The sequence below is a fragment of the Tursiops truncatus genome, chromosome 10 (assembly GCF_011762595.2).
Source record: "Tursiops truncatus isolate mTurTru1 chromosome 10, mTurTru1.mat.Y, whole genome shotgun sequence".
NCBI lineage: Eukaryota > Metazoa > Chordata > Mammalia > Artiodactyla > Delphinidae > Tursiops > Tursiops truncatus.
In genome coordinates this window covers 51,866,297-51,892,069 of record NC_047043.1, presented here as the reverse complement: position 1 = coordinate 51,892,069, position 25,773 = coordinate 51,866,297, and the positions used below count along the sequence as shown (strand labels likewise).

General features: G+C 35.5%; 1 protein-coding gene across 13 annotated transcripts in view; it reads left to right on the top strand.

Annotated features, from left to right (window-relative positions):
• The window catches only part of CLASP2 (cytoplasmic linker associated protein 2), a 177,290-nt gene that overhangs the window by 34,148 nt on the left and 117,369 nt on the right, over positions 1 to 25,773 (top strand). For 8 of the 13 annotated variants that reach the window (XM_073810969.1, XM_033864535.2, XM_033864534.2 and 5 more), the window contains exon 8: positions 19,440 to 19,586. In XM_073810969.1, coding sequence (XP_073667070.1) covers positions 19,440 to 19,586 — 147 coding nt within the window. Of the gene's footprint in view, positions 1 to 4,899; positions 5,037 to 18,924; positions 19,055 to 19,439; positions 19,587 to 25,773 lie in introns of those variants that run through there. The other 5 variants (XM_073810974.1, XM_073810973.1, XM_073810970.1 and 2 more) reach the window with 3 other exon arrangements.

The window sequence follows — 25,773 nt, the reverse complement described above, 5'->3', positions numbered from 1 at the left end:
CAGTGTAATAATTTTTGGCTTCTTAATTAGAATGAGATCAAATTGGAACTCAAGGAGGTTTGGAGTTGGTATCTGGCATTTATTTGATTTTGTGGTTGCTCTTCTTTTTGTAAGGTTGCTAAATTGTGTTTGGTCTTATTGGGTAGCATTTACCTTCAGTCCTTAAATATTAATTAACCATACATGTGAAGAATATATTCTATTTCCAAAGATAGTATAGGTGGTTTTTCTACCTGGGAAAGTAGGTTCATATTAAAGATAGTATGCTTAGCTTAGTAATGTGCATGATGTTGGAGAAAAAATTTGGTGTATGAGTTGTTATAGTCAAATAATAAGAAAGCTAGTTACTAATATAATTTGGTTCTCTTTTGCTGGATAAACCAAGACCAAGCCTTGTTGTATTGCAGGAAGGCAGATGGAGTGAGAGAATTTAGTGTTAAAAAGATTGTGTCTACCTTAATCTAAACTTAGTTACAGAAGCATAAATTAACTTCAGCACTACCAGTCCTCACCCTGATTGCCAGCTGTTTCTCACTCCTCTTCTCTAAATAGAAGGTGTTTTAAGTACCTTGTCCTTATTTTTCCAGCCATTACCACTGTCCATTTCCATAGAAACCAGAAACAGCAAGAAGATGGAGAATTGTTGAAATTCCTTGAATTAAGATTGTGTGTTTTCATATCATTTACACTACATACTCATTTATGTATTCCAGACTCTGTAGTTACAGCCCTATGAAGAAAAGTATAATGCGTACTATAAATTTAAGATATTTATTATTTGGATATGGTTTATTTTGAAAGTATTGTCCTTGTATTTTGTGAGGTTATTTCTGTTACCTTCAAAATAGAAGATTTTTTTGTTTCCTATTCTTTTAACTCCCATTTCTTTTTCTTTTCATTATCTCTCCACAAACAGGGATGTTTAGGGTTAGTATCTGGCATTTATTTCTCTTGGAGAGAGTTTTCAGAAAACTTTCTGTTTTGGAGATTATAATCTGAATATTGCAAGTATAGTCAAATGTGAACGTTAAAGTCTATACTACTTATTGGTGTGTAAAAATTGGTCATGATGATTTTGATGACAGTATTAAGCTGTCATTGAAAAATACTTTAATGGCTCTGTTAATAAGGGATGAGACTAGAAGAGGAAAGCCCATTTATCATGTTGGTAGGTCCCAGGGCCCAAGCCTCTTTTTCCCCTTGTCTTTATTCTCTTTCAGGGATTTAATCCAGACCAAAAGCTTCGAATGATAACTATTTGCTGATGACTCCTAAATATGTAGTTCTAGCCCTCATTTATCTCTCTGTGCTCTAGATCTGGGAGCCTGTGGCCTCGATGACATTTCCATTTGGATGTCTAAGAGACATCTCAGGCTTAACAGGTCCAAAAGTTAAAGCCTGTTGTCTCTTCCTTTCCCTCAAAACTGTTCTTCCCCCAGTTTACCCATTTCAGTCAGCGGCACCACCATCAGCTCAGGCTAGGAAATTTCCTGATTAGAATTAGTTAGCATTGATCTCCCATTCTAACTAGTCATTTTTGCCTCTGAAATTCTAATATATGCCAAATTTGCTTATTTTTTTCCATCTCCACTGCTAAAACCCTACTCTAAGTCTCCTTTAGCTTTTTTTTTTTTTTTCTTTCCTTTTTTTTGCGGTACGCGGGCCTCTCACTGTTGTGGCCTCTCCCGTTGCGGAGCACAGGCTCCGGACGCGCAGACTCAGCGGCCATGGCCCACGGGCCCAGCCGCTCCGCGGCATGTGGGATCTTCCCGGACCGGGCACGAACCCGTGTCCCCTGCATTGGCAGGCGGACTCTCAACCACTGCGCCACCAGGGAAGCCCTCCTTTAGCTTTTACCTGCATCACTGCAATAGATTTCTGTTTTATGTTTGACCCCTGGAATCTATTTTCTTCCCAGAAGTGAGAGTGGTCTTCTTAAAATATAGACGGATTATGTCACAACAGTGAAGAAGACAGTTAAAGTTTTTGCCTCGAGGAGCCTACATTCTAGTGAGAGAGATAGATCATAAACAAGTAAACAAATAGATATCCAGAGTGATTACAGTTGGTAATGAAAGAAATACAACTACTCTTTGTTTAATGAATTTAATGAAATTAACTTAAATTATTCCTTAAAATCCTTGCTGCTAAGTGAAAAGCCATTAAATGAAAAAGTTATTTCTTAATTTTTCCTAACTAACATTATGTTATGTTTCATCCCAACCCAAGATGCTTGAATAATTTTCACAGGTAGAAAAATATATCAATTGAGCACTGAAAACAAATTTTTATAACTAGCAATTTGAAGGCAAATAAATAGTTTATACCTAAAATAATGTAATGAAGGTTTATTCAACTCCTTTTTTATTTCTGCACAATTTTTCCCCACATAATTTTCAGTCCCTGTTAGCTCATTGTTATTGTGCACTCAAACTAAAACTTGAAAGTAAAGTTATAGACCAGGAAAACATCTAGGACAAAATAAAGGCTCATCATGGAAACTTGTGGAAATAGTTCATGCACACAACAGATTGAAGAGCTATTAAAGATACCACCTCTTTTCTCTCTCACTTGGTGTACATATGCAAAGCAAATTATTGTGAGTTCACCCAAACATGGCGTTCTATTCGGATTTGTTTCATCTGATATTCTGTGACTAGAAACTATTATGGTAAGTAAAAATTTTTAATGTGTCTTTGCCTGAAACCATAATAATAAAATATCACACTTCTTATATTCATTGAGGGTGTTTGGGGATGAAAAAATCATTTTACTAAATGCAGACAAAAACAGACAAACAAAAACCCAGAGGATTTGTTGTAAAGGTGGTATAACTTTTTAAGAGCCACTGCAGTTAAAAGTTATCATCTACACAGTCATTAAGTGAAGTAAATAGGGTATGGAGATGTGAAGTAACTCAGTGATGCCACTTTAGATAGAATAGTGGGGCAAGCGTCTCTCAGAGTTGACATATTTGAATTGAGACTTGATAAAGGAAAATGAGCTATTCATTGGATACATGGTAGGAAAAATGCTTTGGGCAGAGAAAATGTGACCATAAAGGCCGAGAGGTGGAAAAGGTCTTAGTGTATTTGAAGAAAGGAAGGAAGGCCAGGGCTGACTGGAGCCTAGTGAGGCTAGGGCTCTGTTGGAAGGGAGACTGTGTATGAGAAAAATTGGAAAAGTAAGCAGGAACCATTATATGAGGGTCTTGTAGGCCTTGGGAAAAGTTTGGTAGACTTCTGGGAGTAGGAAGGGTTTTAGGCTGGAGAGGCATGTGGTAAGTGAGAGTGACATGGCCCAACACTATCTTACATACATTTATTGTTTGGAGAAATTGTCTGTTTCTTTATTTCGTCTTCCTTCTGCCTCTTCTCCCCTTATACATGTCTTGATACATAACTTTACATCTCATGCTTTTGTCTCTGATTTCTTTCATTATTGCCATATCTACGCTTTTAAGTTTTGATTGAACTCTTTGACTTGATTTTCTAGAGCATTAGTTCAGCACACTCAAGAACACAAAGTAAATTCTATTATCAGAGATTTGAGCATGTCGTTTAATTTGGGAATAGTGAGAAATGCATGGCATTTTTTTTTTTTTTTGTCGAGGGTTTTTCAAGCCTGACTTTAATTCTTGTATTACAGAGTAAGTTAGGCAGAATCCTTAAGTGCAGTGGAATTAGCTCTGCTATTAGAAGGAAACTGGATTTAAAATTAATCAAATCATGGCTGAAAGAAGGCAACACCAGCCCTGTAGGAAGGAAAAGACTGAAAGTTGCAGGCCCCCCTGTGATTATGGCAGGGTCTGGTGTTTTCTAGACAGGCTCCTATGCTAACTGAGATACAAGCACAGACGTGTTGGTGGCTGTGACTGCAAGTCTTTTTCTTTTTCACTGAAAAAACTATGTGTAATTCTGATTTGTCAAGTGTGTACAGGACCTAATGCAGTCTTGGCATGTAATCATTGTAAAATATTTCCCAGCTTCTCTCTTTGAAAACAGTTGCTAGGAAAAGCATTGTTTTAGGAGGCTGGCAATAAACTAAACCACAGAAATTAGGCTTTGAAATTACCTTGATACTTGGCAAAAGAGGTAATGAGGTAACTTGCAGTCTAGTTTATAACATACCCTTTGGTGAAAAGCAAAGTAGCCTTTTTCTTAGGTTGATTTAAAAATGTATCTGTTTGTGACCATGAGCTCCAGGGCCTTCTTGGAGCTTGACAATGTGCTGATGGTTGTGCAGCTTGGATGGAGGGTGCTCGGTGTCCCTGCAGCTGCGCACTGGCCAGGTTCTGTCTCCTCCACCAGAAGCAAGCTTTGTTCCGTGTGGCCCTGCCGTCTGCATACAGAGCAGCCTTTGATGGGCTGCCTTTGACGTGATTTGTTTACGGCAGCCAGAAATGCTTCTTGCATAATGAGAGCAGTTAATCATGGAAACTGAGCTCTTCCTGTTTGTGCACTTCTAGCAGTCTTCTGTTGTAAATATTAAAAGGTAACGGCAAAAGGATGAAAACCTTTTAAAAAGGCACAAATCAGTTAATTCATCAGATCATGTGATTGCTACTGATTACATGGATATCTTTAGGGAAGCAGAAAATGATTGCTGAACACATGCCTTGTGTTTTGATGATTGCATTAAAAGTCCCCCAGTGGGATGGCATTTATTGGCTCTTAGAGCTTTTCTGACATTAAATTTCAGGCAGCCAGCACAAGGAGAAACACCGTAACGTATATCTAACCTCATATGTGCAGTTAAAGAATAATCTTGATCAAGCTCTGCTAGGCTTTGCTAAATAGACGAGGGCTTTCAGCAAGACCCCAGACTTTTATTTTGAAGTGGAGTAGCAGCTGTTGGCTATTGCGGTGCAGAGCTGCAGCGGCCTGGGTCACACAGAGCTCCGGGTGTCTGCAGGGTGTCTGCAGGCTGCAGGCCGAGCCCAGTGGCGCAGGCACCGAGCTGCATTTATTTGCTGTGCTGTTTGACCTGTTGGTTTGAGAGAGCTCCCTGGACCATCTGAATGGCTATGGGAGATGGTGAGTAAGATTTATTTTTCTTTTTTTTGCTTGTGCTATACACTTCCTTTTAAAGTGACAGTCATCTGCTGTATAAGAAATATATTTCTCCCTAAAGAACGAAGGACACTTTGTGTGTGTATGTGTGTGTGTGTATATACACACACACACTCGTATGTTCATGTGTGCACGTGTGTGCGTACTTGTCATTTGGTATCTTTTTCTACTTGATATGTCTGTATGGGATCTGGCAAATACAAGATGACAGTTTATCCTGCAACCCAAGCAAACCCTCTGTCTTTGGTGGTGGATATAAAGGGATGTTGGAAGAAACATGGAATAATATAAAAGCTTTGAAGAGAGAACATGGCCTTTGGAAGAATGACAGATTTGGCAGGAAGGTTTAGTTAGCTAGCTTGTTATCTTTCCTGTTGTATTTGACAACAAGTAGAATTCTGTGGTGATAAAGTATATAAAGAAGCAAAATGGCTTGCCATGGGCACTGTTTCAATTGATATGCTTGTGATTTGTCAGTGTCCCTAGTAAATAGTTCTCTAGAAAATATTTAGTCTTTTACAAATTCTGTACTGGTGTAATTTGATCAAAAATTGATTTTGCCAGTGTTTTATTGTGATAAGAATAATTTTAAAAACATATATAGTGCTGTATAGTTTTCCAAAGCACTTGAGTATACTTATTGTACATTAACTCCTAAGGTACAAATAACTGTGAAGTGTACAGAGTATTTGGGTATTTCCATTTCACAGATTGGAAAACTAAGGCTTGTTGAGATTATAAGTCCCAGATCCAGGCACAAAGCAAACCAAAATCAAATCTGGAGCCTCAAATGTGCATTCAGTATTGTGCTTCATAACACTTAATACTTGAGCTTTTTTTTCATTATTAAACATTTTGTTAAGATGCTTAGAGGTATACTTTATAATTACATCAACACCAGAGATGTGTAAGAAGGGGAATTTGAGGTTACTTCAAAAATGTTTTGTGTATTTTTCACTATGTTCTTTAGGAAGACTGGTCTGTATTTGGGAGTTTTAACTCTAACAGTTTCAGCCTCCTTTATGACTGTATAATGACTTCTCTCTAAGGAGTCTGTCCCCTTGGGACGATGAGGAATAGGGTGCAAACTTACCAAAAGGATGATATTGGTAAACAGTCATTTAAACTTTTATACACATGTTAATGGAAATATGATACTAAATCTGGTTTTGCATATTGTTATAGTTTATCCCAAGAATTTACATAAATGTTTTATATGTCCTTATAGAAATAAATAACAATATAAACTTCTAATTTTTAAGGCAAAAGCCATCAAAGTTAACAAATTAAATTCTTATATACTTACTGGCATTGCCAAGTTTGTTTGATTGTTATTTCTAAACCTTAATTTACAAGCAACTCTAAATATTGCATTTGATTTGGGTTGTATCCAGATTTTATTTCTTTTTTAAGCATTATAAGTTCAATGGCTGTCAATGTATATTTATTTAATTTTTCTTTTTTCAAGTAATACTGAATACATTCAGACTGTATAGGAATGCACTGATTTTTAAAAAATCAAAGTAACAACCTCATAAAGCTCAGAGGGTAACCTTCTTGCATATTCTCGTCTTTAAAATGGAAATACTTTTATTGGATTTTTATCGATAAAGTAATGTATCTTTATTAAAAAATTAAACACCTAAACAGTAGTAACAGGTTATCTTGGGATTTATAGTTCTTAACAGTTTCATATATACTTCTCTGTATATTAGTCTCTCTCACATAATACACATACATCATACTAGTATCATGTGAACACATACAACAAATGGATTATGTTATTCCTAACCTATTTTGTTTCTTATTCTTTAATACACAAATATCTTCTCTTTTTAAAAATTCAAACAATGCAGATAAAGCAAAAATCCTCTCAGAACTGCCTCCAAGCCTTTTTATACCTTTTACTCTGCCTTACATATATATTAAGTATCAAAATGAATTATTTTGTTTTTGACCATGTTTACATAAATGGCATCATTCTTAACATATTTTTGCCATTTACTATGTCTACTCAATATTGCATAGTGATCTTTCTTTATGCCATCATGTGTAACTGTTTTATTTGTTTGAACTGTTGCACAGTATTCCATAGTATGGATATATCATAACCATTTCTTTGTGGAATTTCAGATTGCTTAATCACATATAACTTTTCTAAATGATTCTGAAATAAACATCTTTGTACAAATCATGTGTGTGTGCACATATATATTTTTTTAAATAATTGGAAGTTGAATTTCTGGATCAAAGTTTTTATTCATTTCAAATTGTGTTAGCTATCTCTAATTTCCTCCCAAAGAGGCTTTACCACTTACATTCCCACCAATAGTGCCTTCTATCTTGCATTCTTTTGAGTTCTCATTATTATTAATCTTTTTAAAATTTGCCTATCAGATGGGTGAAAAATATCTCACCCTTTTAAAAAACATCTCTTCTTTCTAATAAGGTTGATCAACTTCATACGTTTGGTTGTTTGTATTTTCTTTTTTGTGGATTGCTTTCTGGCATCTTTAGCCAACTTTCTGGTTTTGACTTTGTTGTTTACTTATAGTTGCTCTGTATGTTCTGGCTATTAATCTGTTATCTATTAAATATATTATATAAGCTTAACTTCAAGGCCATATGAAAGATTTTATTTATTAACAGTTTTATTTCTGGACAAATTCAGATTTGTGAAGTACTGTAATGACTAACGATTGAAGAGTTGTCAGGGGTGACTTTCAGGTGCCTTTCTGTTTAGTTGTCTTTATCCTCACCTAAGAATATAAAACCAGGCAGTCAGATGATTGTGAAGTAGCTCTGGGCAGTCAAACCAGATAGAGTTAAAAACCTGTAGGATTATTATGTGGCTCTGAGCCCTGAAATCTGCCTCAAAAGCTCACGAGAGGAATTTGGCCTTTTGTTGTTATGCTGCAGAGTGGCTGGAAAGAAATAAGGTTTTGTTGCAAATAGACTGTTTCTAAACTTTAAACATTTCAACACAATCTATCATTCCAAACGCTGAATCTCTTAAAAAATCCATACAAGCGATGACATAACCTTGGCGTTCTATAGGTAAGCCTTTTGGGACCACTCCAAACTGACATATAACTACTGGTTTGGGGGATAGGGAACAATAGCAAGAAATTAATGTTGAATAGATCTCTATTCTTTGAAACCCTTGAATATTCTATGTGATACACTAGGATTGGATAATTTAAGTCACTGAAAGAAAGCAACCCTTTAACTTACTGGCCAAAAGGCCAAGCTTTTCTTCTAGGAGCAGTAAGGGAAAAAAAGAGTCTATGAGGAGAAAAAGTAAATTACAAAGGAGAAAAAAAATGGGCATTCAGCAGCAATAAAGGCAGATAAGTAGTGGGAACTAAGATTGAAAATCTTCTTGATACAGACCCATTTACCCATCTGGGTGCAAAGTGTTGGACATCAGTAGCAAGTTATCCTCAAACATGATGTTCCTAATGAACCTGAATCTTCAAGAAAAGATTTACATCTTTTCTTTGTATATATATAGGATGTATAGTAGATGTTCTTTTTTTTTTTTTTTTGTGGTACGCGGGCCTCTCACTGTTGTGGCCTCTCCCGTTGCGGAGCACAGGCTCCGGATGCACAGACTCAGCGGCCATGGCTCACGGGCCCAGCCGCTCTGCGGCATGTGGGATCTTCCCAGACCGGGGCACAAACCCGTGTCCCCTGCATCGGCAGGCGGACTCTCAACCATTGCGCCACCAGGGAAGCCCTAGTAGATGTTCTTGACAGCTGTTATAACCAAGCTGTAGCTGTCATGAAATTTTAACTACCTGAAATGACTACATTTTGTAAAGTTCTAAATAAGCCTTATTATGAGGCTCATTTATTGTTTAGTTTGATATCATGGTTATCATGAAATATGTTATTTACTTTTATTAATACCAAATAACGGTTTAAATTGTGTTTAGCTTTTTACTTCACTGAACTATTGAAGGTCTTAAATTTTTAAAGACTCCTTTAAAGAGGAAGGTAAAAGTCTTCAAATATTTTTTAACTAGTGAGTTAATATCTACCTAGAAATTTTAAGAGAGTTTATCAAATTTCTTGGCCTCTCTTAAACTTTGTATGGAATAAACTTTATTTTTAATAAATAAAATAGTTAACTATTTAAGATTAACTGTGCTGTTGAACACAGTATCTTCATGTGAATATTAAAATCTGGTGATTAGGGACTTCCCTGGTGGCGCAGTGGTTAAGAATCTGCCTGCCAATGCAGGGGACACGGGTTCAATCCCTGGTCTGGGAAGATCCCACATGCCGCAGAGCAACTAAGCCTGTGCGCCACAACTCCTGAGCCTGTGCCCTAGAGCCCGTGAGCCACAACTACTGAGCCTGCGTGCCACAACTACTGAAGCCCATGCGCCTAGAGCCCGTGCTCCATAGCAAGAGAAGCCACCGCGATGAGAAGCCCATGCACCACAACGAAGAGTAGCCCCAGCTCGCCGCACTAAAGAAACCCCATGCGTAGCAACGAAGACCCAATGCAGCCAAATAACTAACTAACTAAATAAATAAAAAAATTTATATTTTTAAAATCTGGTGATTATTTTATTTTGAAGCACTTTGATTTTCAGTTTCTAATCACTTAACTGAAAATTTTCATTTTAGTTTAAATTGAAGACATTCTTAGTTTTTACTATTTGATTATTTTACTTCTGAAAGCTTGTGATTCTCTTTAGCCCTGGGAAATCTTTTTTTTTTTTTGATAAGTTTCTCCCCTTCATTAGTTTTAGTCTCTCCTTATAGAATTATTATTCGTCAGATATTGAACCTTCTAGGTTGATTCACTGTGTCTTTTATGTTTTGTATTCTCTCTTCCATTTATGCTTTTCTCTTTTATTCTGTGTTCTGGGAGATTTCCTTGACTTTCTTCTCCAGTTCTTCTATTAAATTTTAATTTTGGCAAACAAAAGTTTAAATGGTTCTAAAAACTGTCTTTCCTTTTCTGGTGGTTCCATTTTTACAGAATGCACGTGCACACCTGTGTGTAAAATACGGAGCTCCCTGAGTTGGGGGTGGGAAGAGCTTAATGATGAAATCATTCCATAGGTTTTCAGTTGTTCCTTGCTAATCAGCTCTGTACTTGCTGGCTTAGAAACTGTCACTTCTGTCATTCTACAAGGTAGATCAGTTCTCTCTGCTGTTTGATTCTGCTTCTGAGAATTCTAAGTTGCAGCTTTGCTATGGTATTCTTCAAAAGCCTTCCATCCTTTTAATTTGCATCTTATAAGAAATTGTTGCTATCTTTAGGTGCTGATTTCACGTACTCTCTGCCTTGCTTCATTTTCTTTGCTCTTATGATGTTGCTTATCATTTTTTTGTGTTCCATTGAGGGTTCTGGGCAAGAGAGTAAACACACTTTCAAGTGTTCTGGGCAAGTGTTCAAATTACCATACATTTTTAAGGAAAAACTTCAAACATACCCCAAAATAGAGAATATATTATGACAGACCTTCCTTACCACCCATTATCCAGCTTCAAGAAATTATCAATACATAGCCAATCTTTATTCATCTGTATCCCTACCTATCTGCCCGAGCCCTACTATCCTGCTGGAGTGGGATGTGTTTGTGTGTACATACGCACATGCACTCCTACTCATATATAAAATAAAGTAAAACATCTTTTTAAGAGACACTTACAGTACCATTTTCACATCTAAAAAAATTAACCCATAGTATCAAATGTTCAGTGTTCACATTTCCTTGATTGTTTCATAAATATCTTTTGACAGTGAATTAGGATTCAAACAAGGCTTACCATTGCAGTTAGTTGATATATCTCTTAACCCTCTGTTCATCTCTTTTTTCTCCACTTGCCATTTATTTGTTGAAGAAAAAAACATTTGAGAGTTGCCAGCATATATAGAAGATATTTAAAACTGTTGAGAATGGATGAAGCCATTTAGAAAGTGTGTTTAGAGAGAAGGAGGATGTTCAACATTTAGTGGTTGAGTAAAGGAGGAAGATACTGAGCTACAGGGACTTGTGAGGTCAGAGGAAAGCCAAGGAGAGTATCCTATTGTAAAAGCAGAGTGGAGAGTGGACAACTAAAATGTTTTTGAGTTTTCCGAGACACGTATGGTACAATAGCTTACAGGGATTATTGTTTCCTAGTCTCAGTTGCTAATTTAGCTATGACCATGGTCATTGCTGGATATGTGAGTGTATAAAACAGTTTAGAAATCCAAAGCCCTTTTACTCAATTGTTTTAATTAGAATAAGGAAGGATATAGCTTCAAGTGAAAAGCGGAACTTTGGTATAAGAAACTACTTAATATGAAAGAGTATATTTTTTGCATGAAAATCTGTGACATGGGTTCTTACTGAACTGGTTGGTTCACTGAAGAAAATACCAAATGAATTCTCTTTTTCTTGAGAAATGGTATAAAGTTTTGGCTTGCTCTTTTGTTTGCCATGTAAGATGGAGCAGTTTTTCATATTTTGTATGAATTCAGAAGCAGAAATTTCAGGTTTTCACATACATGTACCCATAAAAGTGAAGTGGAATGTTTAAATATATGGCTTTCATTTGAAGGGAAAAAGAAAAAAGGTAAGGGACTTGATTATGGTAATATGAATTTACTATTTTATATCGGAAACCGTGGGGACCAGTTGTGTTTTGGAATTCAGAATATGTCAGATTTTAGAAAACTAATATGGCCATACACCATATATTGTATAACAACTCCAGCTGGGTCTGAGGCTATACCTTGTAATCAAACATATTAATATTTTTGCAGTTAAATGTATACAAATTCACAATGAGTAAAATACACATAATAAATAGTCTCTTGTCAGTTCACATCATGTTTTGCTATAAACTGAGTTCAAATCAGTTCAGATTTTGCCACCAAATGAATTTAAAAAGACAAAACAAGTAAAGGTGGACTTTAAGAGCTTTTTGGCTTTCAGGTATGTAGGTATGGGATTGTGGGCCTGTAATAGCTCAGTGTTTGCTGAGGGCAGTTTCCAAGTGTTATATGAAGGGAACAAAAGGTAAAGCCTTATACTACTTGGGCTTCTTTTTTTTCCCCCCCCCTCAATTTTTGCCTGTCCCTCCCCCCCCTTTTCTTATCCCCTTCCTCCTTTCTCTTACTCCATTTCTTCATCCTCTATTTCCATCTCTTCCTTCTCCTCCTCCTTTATTTCTGCCTCTTCCTTCCATCACCATCTCTTCTTCCCAGTCTTATCCTCCTCCTCCATCTTCATCTCTTTCTCCTACTCTTATCAACTCCTCTCCTCCTTTTTCTCTCTTTCTCTTCCGTCATACACATAACCACTGCAGCCTGCTCACTTTATTAGTTTATGTCCTCTAGTACTTGTTAATATGTTCATCCTTTTCAGTTTCTGCACCAAACCATAGTATTGTCATTTTGAAACATTGGAGTGAGAAGAGAAGTGTCAACATAATCATGATTTATAGGTTACTTTTTGTATTTGATCCTTTTTTTTTTTTTGGGGCACGCCACGTGGCATGTGGGATCTTAGTTCCCTGACCAGGGATCAAACCTGCACCTCCTGCATTGGAAGTCTGGAGTCTTAACCGCTGGACCGCCAGGGAAGTCCCTTGATCTTTTGTTTTTGTTTATTCAATTAATATTGAAGCACCTACTATAGGTATCCTGGGTGATTTTTTTTCTGATTTATCTTCTGGTTCACTAATGATCCCTTGAGCTGTGTCTAAAATCTACTGTTATGCCTGCCTACTGCATTTAAATTTCAGTTATTGTATTTTTATTTTTAGAAGTTCTGTTTGGTTGTTTTAAAAAAAAATCTATGTCACTTTGAAAATAACTTTCTTATCCCTGAGTTATTTTCAGCTTGCCTAGTAAAAGCTGCCAAGTACAGGTGTTTTATAGCCTGTGCTTAATAATTCTAAAATTTGAATTTGAAATTCTAGGACCTTGATAATTCTAGGATCTGTTCCTATTGTCTATTTCTTTTTGTTTATTCTTGCTCATGGTGTCTTGTTTCCTGTCATGCCAAGTGATCTTTGGAAAATTATTTGTGCAAATAATGTGAGGCCAGAGAATTTCTTCCAGGAAAAGTTTGCATTTGCTTTTGCTATTGCTTGGGAGTACTACCAGTGTGAGCCTACTGAGTTTTTTTTTTTTTTTTTTTTTTTTTTTTTTTTTTTTGCGGTACGCGGGCCTCTCACCGCTGTGGCCTCTCCCGCTGCGGAGCAACAGGCTCCGGACGTGCAGGCCCAGCGGCCATGGCTCACGGGCGCAGCCGCTCCGCGGCATGTGGGATCCTCCCAGACCGGGGCACGAACCCTTGTCCCCTGCATCAGCAGGCGGACTCTCAACCACTGCACCACCAGGGAAGCCCTTTTTTTTTTTTTAGACATCTTAATTGTAGTATAATTGCTTTACAATGGTGTGTTAGTTTCTGCTGTATAACAAAGTGAATCAGTTATACATATACATGTGTCCCCATATCTCTTCCCTCTTGCATCTCCCTCCCTCCAACCCTCTCTATCCCACCCCTCTAAGTGGTCACAAAGCACCGAGCTGATCTCCCTGTGCTATGCGGCTGCTTCCCACCAGCTATCTATTTTACGTTTGGTAGTGTATATATGTCCATGCCACTCACTCACTTTGTCCCAGCTTACCCTTTTCCCTCCCCATATCCTCAAGTCCATTCTCTAGTAGGTCTGTGTCTTTATTCCCGTCTTGCCCCTAGGTTCTTCATGACCATTTTTTTAGATTCCATATATATTTGTTAGCATACGGTATTTGTCTTTCTCTTTCTGACTTACTTCACTCTGTATGACAGACTCTAGGTCCATCCATCTCATTACAAATAGCTCAATTTCGTTTCTTTTTATGGCTGAGTAATATTCCATTGTATATATGTGCCACATCTTCTTTATCCATTCATCTGTTGATGGACACTTAGGTTGCTTCCATGTCCTGGCTATTGAGAGCTGCAATGAACATTGTGGTACATGACTCTTTGAATTACGGTTTTCTCAGGGTATATGCCCAGCAGTGGGATTGCTGGGTCGTATGGTAGTTCTATTTTTAGTTTTTTAAGGAACTCCATTCTGTTCTCCATAGTGGCTGTATCAATTTACATTCTCACCAACAGTGCAAGAGGGTTCCCTTTTCTTCACACCCTCTCCAGCATTTATTGTTTGTAGATTTTTTGATGATGGCCATTCTGACCGGTGTGAGGTGTTACCTCATTGTAGTTTTGATTTGCATTTCTCTAATGATTAGTGATGTTGAGCATCTTTTCATGTGTTTTTTGGCAATCTGTATATCTTCTTTGGGGAAATGTCTATTTAGGTCCAGGTTTTTAAGAAGACTTTTGTAAATGTACATTTTATCCAGTGTTTATAGTTGTTTGTCTTTGGTGTTTCATTTCAAATAACCTAGTAACACTTTTATTGGAGACAGAATGTCTCTGTACTATGAAAAATGCATTCTGAGTGCTGTTCTACATGTTGGAGATATGGTAGTCTGCAAAATAGACCAAAGTTCTCACTCTAATAGATAATGCATTTCCTTGGGAGGAGGCAGGTAATGAAATAAGTAAAATATGTAAATGGTAAGTGCTAGAGAGAGAAATAAAGCAGGGAGGTAGGGATAGATCAGTAGCATCAGGATGGTGGAAAATTTATAATCTTAGTATCCAGAGCGGACCTAATTGAGAAAATGATAGATGAATAAACACATGAAGGAGGTGAGTAAGCAGTGTGGCTATGGAGGGGAGGAGCATTCTTGGCAGACAGGTGCAGAGCCCCTGATATGAGTCACAGCAAGAAGACTGATGGGACTGGTTGGAGAGAAAGGTGGAGAGTGAATAGGAGATGATGTTAGAGAGACCTACATGGTATCTAAGGTCTCACAGATCTTGGAGTCCTGGTAGGCCTTTTTATGGAGTCATAGGAGGATTTTGAGCAGCAGTGTGATGTAACTTTGTTCAACTCAGGACATTATGTTGAGAATAAACTCTAGGGGGACAGAGGTGGGGAGCAGGAGGAAGAGTTAGCTATGACAGTTATCCCAGGATTGTTCTAGGTACTGGTGTTACAGTATAAACAAGACAAAGTTCCTGCTGACTTCCAGTCCACGTTGTAGTTCACTCAGAAGAAACTATTATTTCAGGAAGTGGTAGGTGCTATGAAGAAATATAGGATTTGTTCTGATATTTTATAATTATTAAGAAAATCTTTTTAAGCCTGTAATATTTATAACCTAAATATAAACTAAACTACAGAACATTTTAAATTTGGGGGCTTGTGATAATGAATTAGTTTTATGAACTCTTTTATTTTTTTTTTAATTTATATTTAGTTTTGGCTGTGTTGGGTCTTCGTTGCTGCATGCAAGCTTCCTCTAGTTGGGACGAGTGGGGGCTACTCTTCATCGCAGTGCACGGGCTTCTCATTGCGGTGGCTTCTCTTGTTTGCGGAGCACGGGCTCTAGGCGCGTGGGCTTCAGTAGTTGTGGCTCGTGGGCTCTAGAGCTCAGTCTCAGTAGTTGTGATGCACAGGTTTAGTAGCTCCACGGCATGTGGAATCTTCCCAGAGCAGGGCTAAAACCTGTGTCCCCTGCATTGGCAGGCGGATTCTTAACCACTGCGCCACCAAGGAAGCCCCTAATTTTATGAATTCTTTTATCTAGCTTATGGTCAAGAAAGGTATAACCTTATGGGAAGTGGGTAAAAATCTATTTCCGTCTGTATTTGTAGATTTGTCTGTTTTTCCTTTTAGTTCTTCTTTTTGCTTTATATATTTGAAGACGAGTTATGGGTGCGTAAAAATGTAGAGTTAATTTTTTTCCCCCTATTGGATTGGGCTCCTAAATCATTATTAAAAAGTCTCTCTTTATCTCTAGTAATGCTTCTTCAAGGTGCTTTGTTTGAAATTAGTATACCTATGGCAACTTTCTTTTAGTTGGTGTTTGCCATGGTCTGTCTCTCTCATCATTTTACTTTTTAAATTTTATGTGATCCTTATATGTAAAGTATATCTCATTTAAGCAACCTGTTTTTAAAAATTCAGTCTTGGTCTTTTACTTGGAATATTTAGTTCATTTACTTTTAAGGCACTTACTGATGTATTTGATTTTATTTTTGCCACTTTATCTTTTATTTCTTTTTTTTTTTCTTAACCTGAGTTTTGGCACCTCAGGTTAAGTTTTTTATTTATTTATTTATTTTTAATTTTGGCTGTGTTGGGTCTTCGTTTCTGTGCGAGGGCTTTCTCTAGTTGCGGCAAGGGGGGCCACTCTTCATCGCGGTGTGCAGTCTCTCTTGTTGCGGAGCTCAGGCTCCAGACGTGCAGGCTCAGTAGTTGTGGCTCACGGGCCTGGTTGCTCCGTGGCATGTGGGATCCTCCCAGACCAGGGCTCGAACCCGTGTCCCCTTCATTGGCAGGCAAATTCTCAACCACTGTGCCACCAGGGAAGCCCTTTATTTCTATTTTTATCCACTTCTTTTATCTTTCTGTCTCTTTCTGAATCTTTTCAATTAATCAAATCCTTTTTATTATTTTATTTTTCTTCTAGTTGTTTATTTATGTATATATTTACTCTTACTTTAGTGGTTTGGCAAACTGTTGCTTGCAGGCCAAATCCAGCTGCCCTTCTGTTTTTGTACATAAAATTTTATTGAAACACAGCCACACCCATTTGTTTACATGTCGTGGTATCATTGCTTTAACACTACAGTAGCATAATTGAGTAGTTGTGCAGAGAGACTACATATATGTATGGTTTGCATAGCCTAAAATATTTACTATATGGCCCTTTATAGAAAAAGTTGGTGTATTCCTACCGTAGGGCTATGGCTCTGAAAATTGAGCATGCATCATAATCACTAGGAGGACTTGTTAATACACAGATTGCAGGGTCCCCATCTCCAGAATTTCTGATTCAGTAGATTTGAGTTGGGGCCTGATAATTTGCATTTCTAACAAATTGCCAGATGATGATCTGGGACCACATTTTGAGTACCACTGCCCTAGAAGTTACAATACGCATCTTTGACTTTATACAGCCTAAAATAAATTACTGTGTTTACTACTTCCATATTAATACTAAAAGCCTTAGAACCCTTTAACTTTGTTTGCTTACCTCTTTGGAGCACTATTTTATAATAATCTCAGACTGGCCACAGCTCATATGTCCATCAACAGTAGAATGGATATTAATAACTTGTGGCACATTCATGCACTATAAAACTATAAGCAATGAAAATGCATCTTCCAAATATTATATTGAGTGAAAAGTAGCTAGGTACTAGAGTACCTATTATATGATTCCTTTTATATAAAGATCAAAAATGGGCAAAACCGACTGTGGTGTTACAAGTCAAGACTAGTTAGCTTTGGTAGGAAATAGTGACTTTTGCGGGGGTCAGTGAGGGTGCTTACAGGATGCTGATAGTGATCTGTTGGTCTGGAGACTGGTTACACTGGCATATTCCTTTTGTGAAAATTAATTGAGCTGCGTACTTTAATTTATATACTTTTCTCTACCTTGTTTTGATAAAAAGGTAAAAATTAATTTCCTAAGAGTTTAAGAATGTTGAGTTATTTTTAAGCAGTAGAGATATTTACTCATTTTAATTCTTGTGTGTGTGTGTGGGAACAGAGAACACTGTTTCCATGGGAACTTCTGGCTACTCAAGTTTTAGTACCTCTCTCTCTCTGTAGATTTGTGTATATACTCTGTCCCTCTTAGCTACATTTTTTTGTTTCAATATGGTAGTGGCAAATAAAAGCTTATTTGGGATTGTATTAGTTTTTTTAACAGAGCAGTCTCTATAGAGCATAGGTTTTAATTGATCCAAACTGGCTCCCCAATAGCATTATGCTAAAAAATATATATATATATATTTTTTTTTTTAACTAGAAGATACTTTTTTCCTACAAGTTGTGCTATTTAAGAAAAACACTTGCTGAAATGGAATGTGGTTTATGGGTGTCTACTGAATAGTAAATTTAATGGGTATCTATTTGATTCTTTTTTCCAATAAATAAAACAGTCTTACTTGTCTGGTATATATATTTTAAAATATATTCAATAGTTGGACTTGCAGTCCTTTGTAGGGATGATTTTATTCTGCTGGATTTGGGTGTTTGCATAGGTAAGGGATGCAGACTGAAAGGAAGAGATTCTGGCACGTTGTTGTGAAGCCTGTTGTAAAGCTCCTTCTCTGCCTCGCCCATCTTGTTTGTCGTGGTTGGTTTGTGCAGGGTCCTAGAGAAAACCATCTTCTTGGACGAGTAAAATGCATACATCTTGTGATTTGGAGGGTGGGGTGGGGGTGGGTGGGTTCATTTTATATAAGGAGATTATACTTGTGTGGTTATTCATAAATATTCCAAAAGGAGCTTTGTAGAGTATTTTAGAATCATTTATGAGAACAAATTGTTCAGTTTGGTTTCTGTGGCCTAAATAAACAGCAAATTGTAAGATTACATAGTTAATTATGCCAGTAATGAGCACTGTGATACTCCGTATTTTTACTGATGCAATAATAAGCACTCCAGCAGATTGAATATTGCAGAAAACATTTTCTATTTGTATAAATTTTCATGTGAATTAAATAGGAGAAAACAAATGTAGGTTTATAAACCTTTAGTATTGAATGCCCTTGAAATTTTGATATAGACTAAGGATTGCAACTACATGGAGGATTTTTTAAAAGACATGGAGAATTTTTACCTTTCATCTGGCAGTAGCTGCCATAAGATGATGTCACCTTGTAGCTGATTGGCTGTTACAGCACCTAGGGCAGGGAAGAGAAAGAAAAATGCCGGCACAAACCTCAGTGGTGGTTCTGTGGTTGTTGCTGTCTGTTTTTGATAGAATCTTTGATTAGTATCAAATCTATTGTATTTGGCCATGTGAACTATTCAGAGCATCCTAGGGTGAGGAAAATTAAGAGCTTTCAGAGGAATGAGGCGACTGATTTGCAAACGGATCTGTGATTGTAAGTTGCAGAATCTGGGTATAAGGAATAAGGCAGGGTGTGCTGGAAGATGCAGTATGGGAGGAGCTGGCGGAAAATGCTTATATGAGTAGCAGAGAAATGAAAAATGCTTTTTACTGTTCTTAGAGTTAATGTATTCGGTTTTATGTTTTGACTTAATATATATAGGTAGGAAATATAATATTGCAGACTGATTTTAAATTATACTGGGTTATTTTATATAGTGTTAGTCAATATATAAATGCTTATTCAAAGGAGCTTTATTTTATATTATATATCATAGAAATTAATGGCTTTATATATAGCTTTATTTGATTTTGAGTCTTATGGAAAATTGAGCAAAGCTTAGTTCTCTTAAAATACATTTTTCTAATGATTTGTGCAGATAAAAGCTTTGATGATGAAGAATCAGTGGATGGAAATAGGCCATCATCAGCTGCTTCAGCCTTCAAGGTTCCTGCACCTAAAACATCCGGAAATCCTGTCAACAGTGCAAGGAAGCCTGGTTCAGCAGGTGGCCCTAAGGTTGGAGGTAATGTAAATCCATTTCAAATCTGATGTGCATGCCTCATGCCCTTGATATGGCCACACATACTTAGAACTTTAGAGGCATATGTTTATTCATGACTGCAGCAGGATTGCAGGTCTGGAGAGTCTGTTGCAACACACAGAAGAATGTGCTGCCTTTTTGAAAATGTTTAAAATATTGTATTTTGATATTTCCTGTCAGAACATATATGAGTTTGTGTTTTCTTGAGAGTATTTATTTTTCAGAAGCCATGAAAAGATATTTAAGGGAATTTTTTGGGTTTGGGTTTTGTTTTGTTTTTTGTTTTTAAGGAGAAAGGTTTTACAGAATTTGGCTATTTTCAGATGCTTTAGTTGTTAAAGAAATATTGATATATGTAATGTTATATATTCATCTAGGGCATGAGTCTTAAATACTCTAACATTGGAAAAATGTTTGAAGATACTGGGTATTGAATAGTTTGTCACAATAGGAAATGGGTGGTGGTCAAGTAAAATTGCCTCAAAAATATTTTCTGGATTAGATAATAATAAATAGGAAAAAACAGGTTTTATGCAGTTATACAGAAAATAGTACATTCTTTGATCATTTTAAAACTATTTCTAGCATATTGTCTAATCTTTGAATTTTTAATGAGTATTTTTTCGTATACTAATTAGAAAGTTGTGAGTCCTTTTCAGGTGCTAGTTTTGCCAAGTTTTTATGGTAAAATGAATCCTATAAGAAAAAGGGTAAATATTTAATACTAACAAGACAGTAGTTCCTTTCTTTCTCTTTTTTGTTAATAAATTTGTGTGTTAGTTATAATTTGGGAAAACAGATTTTTCCTTGTTTATGATAGCTGGTGGGAAAGTCATGGTCTTCAGGATTTTGTTTTTTCTCTGTCTGTAGTTCTTTTAGTAAAAGCAAAAAGGAAAGAAAAATAAACTATATTTTGACCAGGTTCTCTAAGTTGTGTGCTCTTGATCTTTTTATACAACCAAACGTTATTTTCTATGTTATATGATATTCTAAATATAGGAAAACTATTATAAATATTTCATCTTAAATATCTTTAACTAATATGTCATGTAACCAACAAGAAAGATGGTATGGTATAGGTATACACACACACATATTTGCATGCATATAAATAAATAGATAAATAAAATACTGTTTAATAGAAATGTCTTATTGATTTCTCTGGATATTTCGGGTAATTTATACTTTAGTATTTTAATTATTTTATTTTTGTTTTGCAATTATAGGAGTGTATTCTCATTCAGATGTTAGTTATTATATCCTATTACATGATGTCTATTATGCATTCTTACTTATTTCTGGTAAAAAGTAAATGACATTCTTTGCTTTCTTACTTTTGTAACAAATGACTACCTTCACTTACTACAAGGAATATTTTTTTATTTTGAGATATAGGTTTCCAATCTATGATACTATGATAATTATTTTATGAAATTGTCTTATTTGACTTAAAATGGATTAATATTTGAAATTCATGGTGAAAATATTTAACATTTTTGTGAATCTGAGCCAGTAGTTTATAATTAGCTCTGATTTTCATGTTTTACTTTCTTTTCTTAGATGAAAATTGAAGATTGTAGTTTACCTACCAAAGGTCACTTAATTCTGATGTTAATCAAATTGATAAAATCAGATTTCTTTTTAAAGAAACAGTAGACTTTCTTAATGCCATTCCCCCCTTCTCTGATTTGTAGTCCTACCAGATATGAGAATGTAGGTAGCTTTCATGATTGTAGTCATTAATCACTCATACAGATTATATTATCCATCCTGGCAGTGGCCCTTTTGATAAAAATAAGGGAGAGACCTTCGTTCTTTTTTCATTCTCCTCTTCCTCCACTTCTTCCTCCTCAGTCTTTTGGCAGTTGCGTATTCATTCTGCAATTTTTAGTTTATTTCTTTTGTTTGCCATAGCTCATTTAGGTTCATTCATTACCCATTTTTGTAAGAAAAAAGCTATTAGAGGATACTGATATTGCTTCAGAAATTGTTATTCTTGGCTATCAGCCCTTCTTTGAAAATTTAACTTTAGATCTTTTTGTTCTTGGCAGAAGCTTATTGATTTTTAAATCAGTTGTAGAATGTTTTCTTAGAGTTGTAGAATCTTTGAGTTAGAAGGGACCTTGGGAGTCATATAGTTAAATTTACTATTCAAGTATAGCAATCCCTTTCAAAATATTCTGATAGATGATTATTCAGCATCTGATGAAATATGTGCTCATGGATTAAAATTTGGGACAAAAACCATCTGCAGTACCACTACGTATAGACATAATCAACTGATAAATTATGATGTACTTTGTTCCAGTTATTTTTATAATAACTTTTCTAACTATTTTTACACATAGAAATATTTTCTCAGGAGGAGGACAGAATTGGCACCCTTCCTTTTGTAGTTTTGTATACCTTTTGTCTCATTAATATTTTACCCTGATCATTTCCTCATTGGTCTAAAATTATTAATTTAAAACTATTCATGGTTAGTATTCATATCTAGGCTGCTTTCATGTTTTCTGCAGTTATAAACGGTGCCATCATTCTTTTAAGTATATATTTTATTAGCATATCTCCAATCATTTCCTTGGAATAAATTTTTAAAGTTTACTTAATCAAAAGTTACAGAGATTTCTTGTGTTCTTTCAGTTTGGCGTAGTATCCTCCAGAAAAGTTATAAGCCATTTCAATTCTGGATAAATTTAATTATTTTTTTATATTGCATTAAAATCTGCCTCCTTGTAACTTAGGCAGGGAAGATGAATTATCTGTTAACATAATACTTTCAAATTCTTGAAGGTTGTCCTGTCTCTCTTTATATAACTATTGTGTTTTCTAGACTACAGTTTCTTTCTCATAACTTTACATGGAATAATGGTGATTTAGTCCAGGCATTTTATTTGCTACTCCTTGGTATATAATAAACAGGTATGATTAGTTCCTAATTAAAGGAGTATGGTAGACAGAGGTATACAATAGTGGTATAAGCCAGTCACAGTCCACTGAGTTTAACAAATTTCTTTTCAGAAGGATTACCAAAATAATAAAGTGAGCTTCTTTGGAATCCTGATTGAATCTGCTCTGAAGTTTTGGAGTTTAATTTACTTCACTTCTCCCAGAGATATATGTCAAGATTAAAGAGATGTATGCTATTTTTAGCAAAGTATCCTAGCCAGTTAAAGCCAGTAGGACCTGTGTTTAATCTTTACTGTGTGTTAGTTTTGTTTTGTTCTTTGCCTCGGTGTGCCAACCTTTTCTACTCATATTGTAATTGTGGGGCTTTTAAACCAAGGAGAATTAAAAAAGAAAAGGTTATGGGTTGCTCCCATAACCTTTTCCAAATATATCATGGCTATAAAAATCCATATTATGTGGATGTCAAAAGTGTTACCTTTGTGCTTTGCTAATTAGAATAAGGATAAATTGAATTCCCTTAAATAGTCCATTTTCTGAATAACATTTGTGGCTTCATAATAGGAATTTAGATAAACATATTTTCCCTCCTTTTGGCTTTATGGCTTTAATACAATTGCTGATTATACCAGATTATTTGTAATACTTACATCTCTATAGTATTTTAGGTAATAGTTTTTTAAAATTGGGGGATGTTTTTACTTATGTTCTCTCATTTAAACCTCAGAACTCTTTGAGTTAGATACTTTATCTCAGTTTTACTGATGAGCAAACTAAAGTTCAGAGAATTTAAGCAACTTGAACAGGTCATGCATCTAATAAGTAGATGAGGCACAAAAATCACGTTGCTATACTGCCACCAACACTAATCTCACTGGGTAAATAAGAACTCTTCTAGATCCTAAAGCTCTGAGGTTATAATCTACAGGAATGATCACTACTTTCAGGGTCCACAAATCAGTCATTTTAAACCTCAACTAGTATGATTCCCAGCAAAATAGAATATTTGGAAGTAAGCAAACTGGTAATTTTTTCATTATAAATGGAAATACTTTTTAGAGTTTTCTTTTTGAAATTGCCTTTTTAAAGCTTACTGAGTTATAATGTCCTTATTCCTGTACCAATTATTTTGGCTGCTATTCTTTTCTAAAAATAAAAATTGAATTAGATGATGATATAATTGTTTTTGTTTATCATTAGTACCAGATTCTGACGTTAGTGATTTGTCACTGAGGCTTGTATGTAATCATTGAAACACATCATTAACCAAATCATCAATTGTCAAAGTTCTGTTGTTCTCTCTCACTTGCCCATTCATTCAAGCAGACAGAGTATTTTCTCTCAATTGTTTCCATCTAATATCAAAGGCTACTTTGAAATGGCTTTAACTTTGAATTCTTACAATTGCTTAATTACTGTCTTTTCAAATTCAGTAGTACTTACTTGTCTTTAGGGTATTTTATATTAGTTTTACTTTATGTCTTACCTGAGGTTTTATTAAGAATGTCTAAGTATCTGTTTTCCACAAATTATGCTAATCATTCCCATTTTTTCCTGTGATGCAAACAACAAAGATGTTTTTCCTTTTAAACAAATAAAGATCATGAAAATCAATATGTATTTAATAAAACAAATCTCACAGAATTTGTTGTTTAATCTTGAAATCTAAGTTTTTAATTCGTAAACCTAAATTTCTTGTTTTTGAACTTATGTAAAACCAAATAACTTTTCTGTTTGTGTATTTTGTTTTGCTCATTTTCTTCCTCCTTTCTTCCCCTTAATGACAGGGAATGATACTAAACCCAAAAGATTTTAGCCTTGAAGGGATCTTAAAAGATGATCTGACCACAGTTCAGATGAAGAGACTAAGCCTCAGAAAGCTAAATGATGTATCCAAGATCAGTTAGTTATTAGCAGAGATGAAACAAGGGCCCAGTGTTTGGCCCACCGTCAAGGGCTTTTTGGATTATCTCTGGGTCATCTCCTCACTAATACCGCATATAATACATATTTCGTATTTTTATCCCATATAGCAAAACACTATTAATGACATTTGGAATTTAAGGATTGGCCAGTCACCATTCTGTCTTAAATTTCTGTGAATCCCATGTCATTCATCATAAGATGCCCTGGTGCTGTCTCTCTTAACTGTGGTTTTAAGGTAAATAAGATTTGAATAATTAACCAATAAGTTATTATAAATATAAATCAATAAACTGCCCAATGGCCTACTGTGTCTAAGAATATGTGTGTTTTGCTGTAGTTATTTTCTTTGTCCTCAGTTTTGTTTTACCTCTTGTGCAAGACTTAAAGTCAAAGAAATTTCATTGTGCAAGGTTTATTTTCTGAAGCATTCAGAATGTTTGAGAAGGGAGGAAATTAATATAAACAGCCAAATTATTGTGATTAAAATTAGTAGATATATTGAAGACCCAGTCTCTTCACAGATGAGTTATTGTCTTTATCTACATGTGTATGTAGAGCTTACTGTGTGCAAGGCTTCATGTTAGGCACTGAAGAGACCATAGGAATGCTCAAGAAAGAAAGCAGAAAAGAAATTGGAAAAGAAATTACAATATCTGTCCATGCTCATTATCCCACCAACCAGTGTTAGTGGTTTTTAGTGTTTTGGCCTTTCCATACTTCATTTGCCTATACTTTTTGACTGAGATTTAAGTGTTAGAAAATTATAGTGTCATATAGGTAGGCAAATTGATTTCAAGGTTTGCCTCAGAAAAGAGTGAAATATTAATATAGATCACACATGTGAGGGATTTTCCATTAGTTAGATTTGTTATACTTGATCCATATAAAGTAGAAGTTTGTAATAACTTACAATTCCAACTTATATTTATTACATTATATTACTGAATTGGTAAGAAGCATTATTTCTGTGACGGGCATGCTGTAAATTTAATTTTTTCCATTAACTTGGCATTTTTCTTTTTTAGAACCAATTTATGTGTTTCTTACTAATAAATTGAATGGCATAATTTGATTTTTTAAATATAAAATGTATACCCACTGTTAACAAGTCTAACATTAGAGAAATGTTTAGGAAAAAAAACTTTCATACCATCTTGCTTTTCTAATCTCATTGCCCAGTGTTATGTATGATATCCTTCCACATCTTACTCCATTTTTATTTGTGTAGGTATTTAGATTAGATTTTATTTTTGCCCCCATTAAACATACTAGTAAACACTTTGCAACTTGCTTTTTTTTCACAAAACATCCTTCTGTCCTTCAGCATCAAGAATGA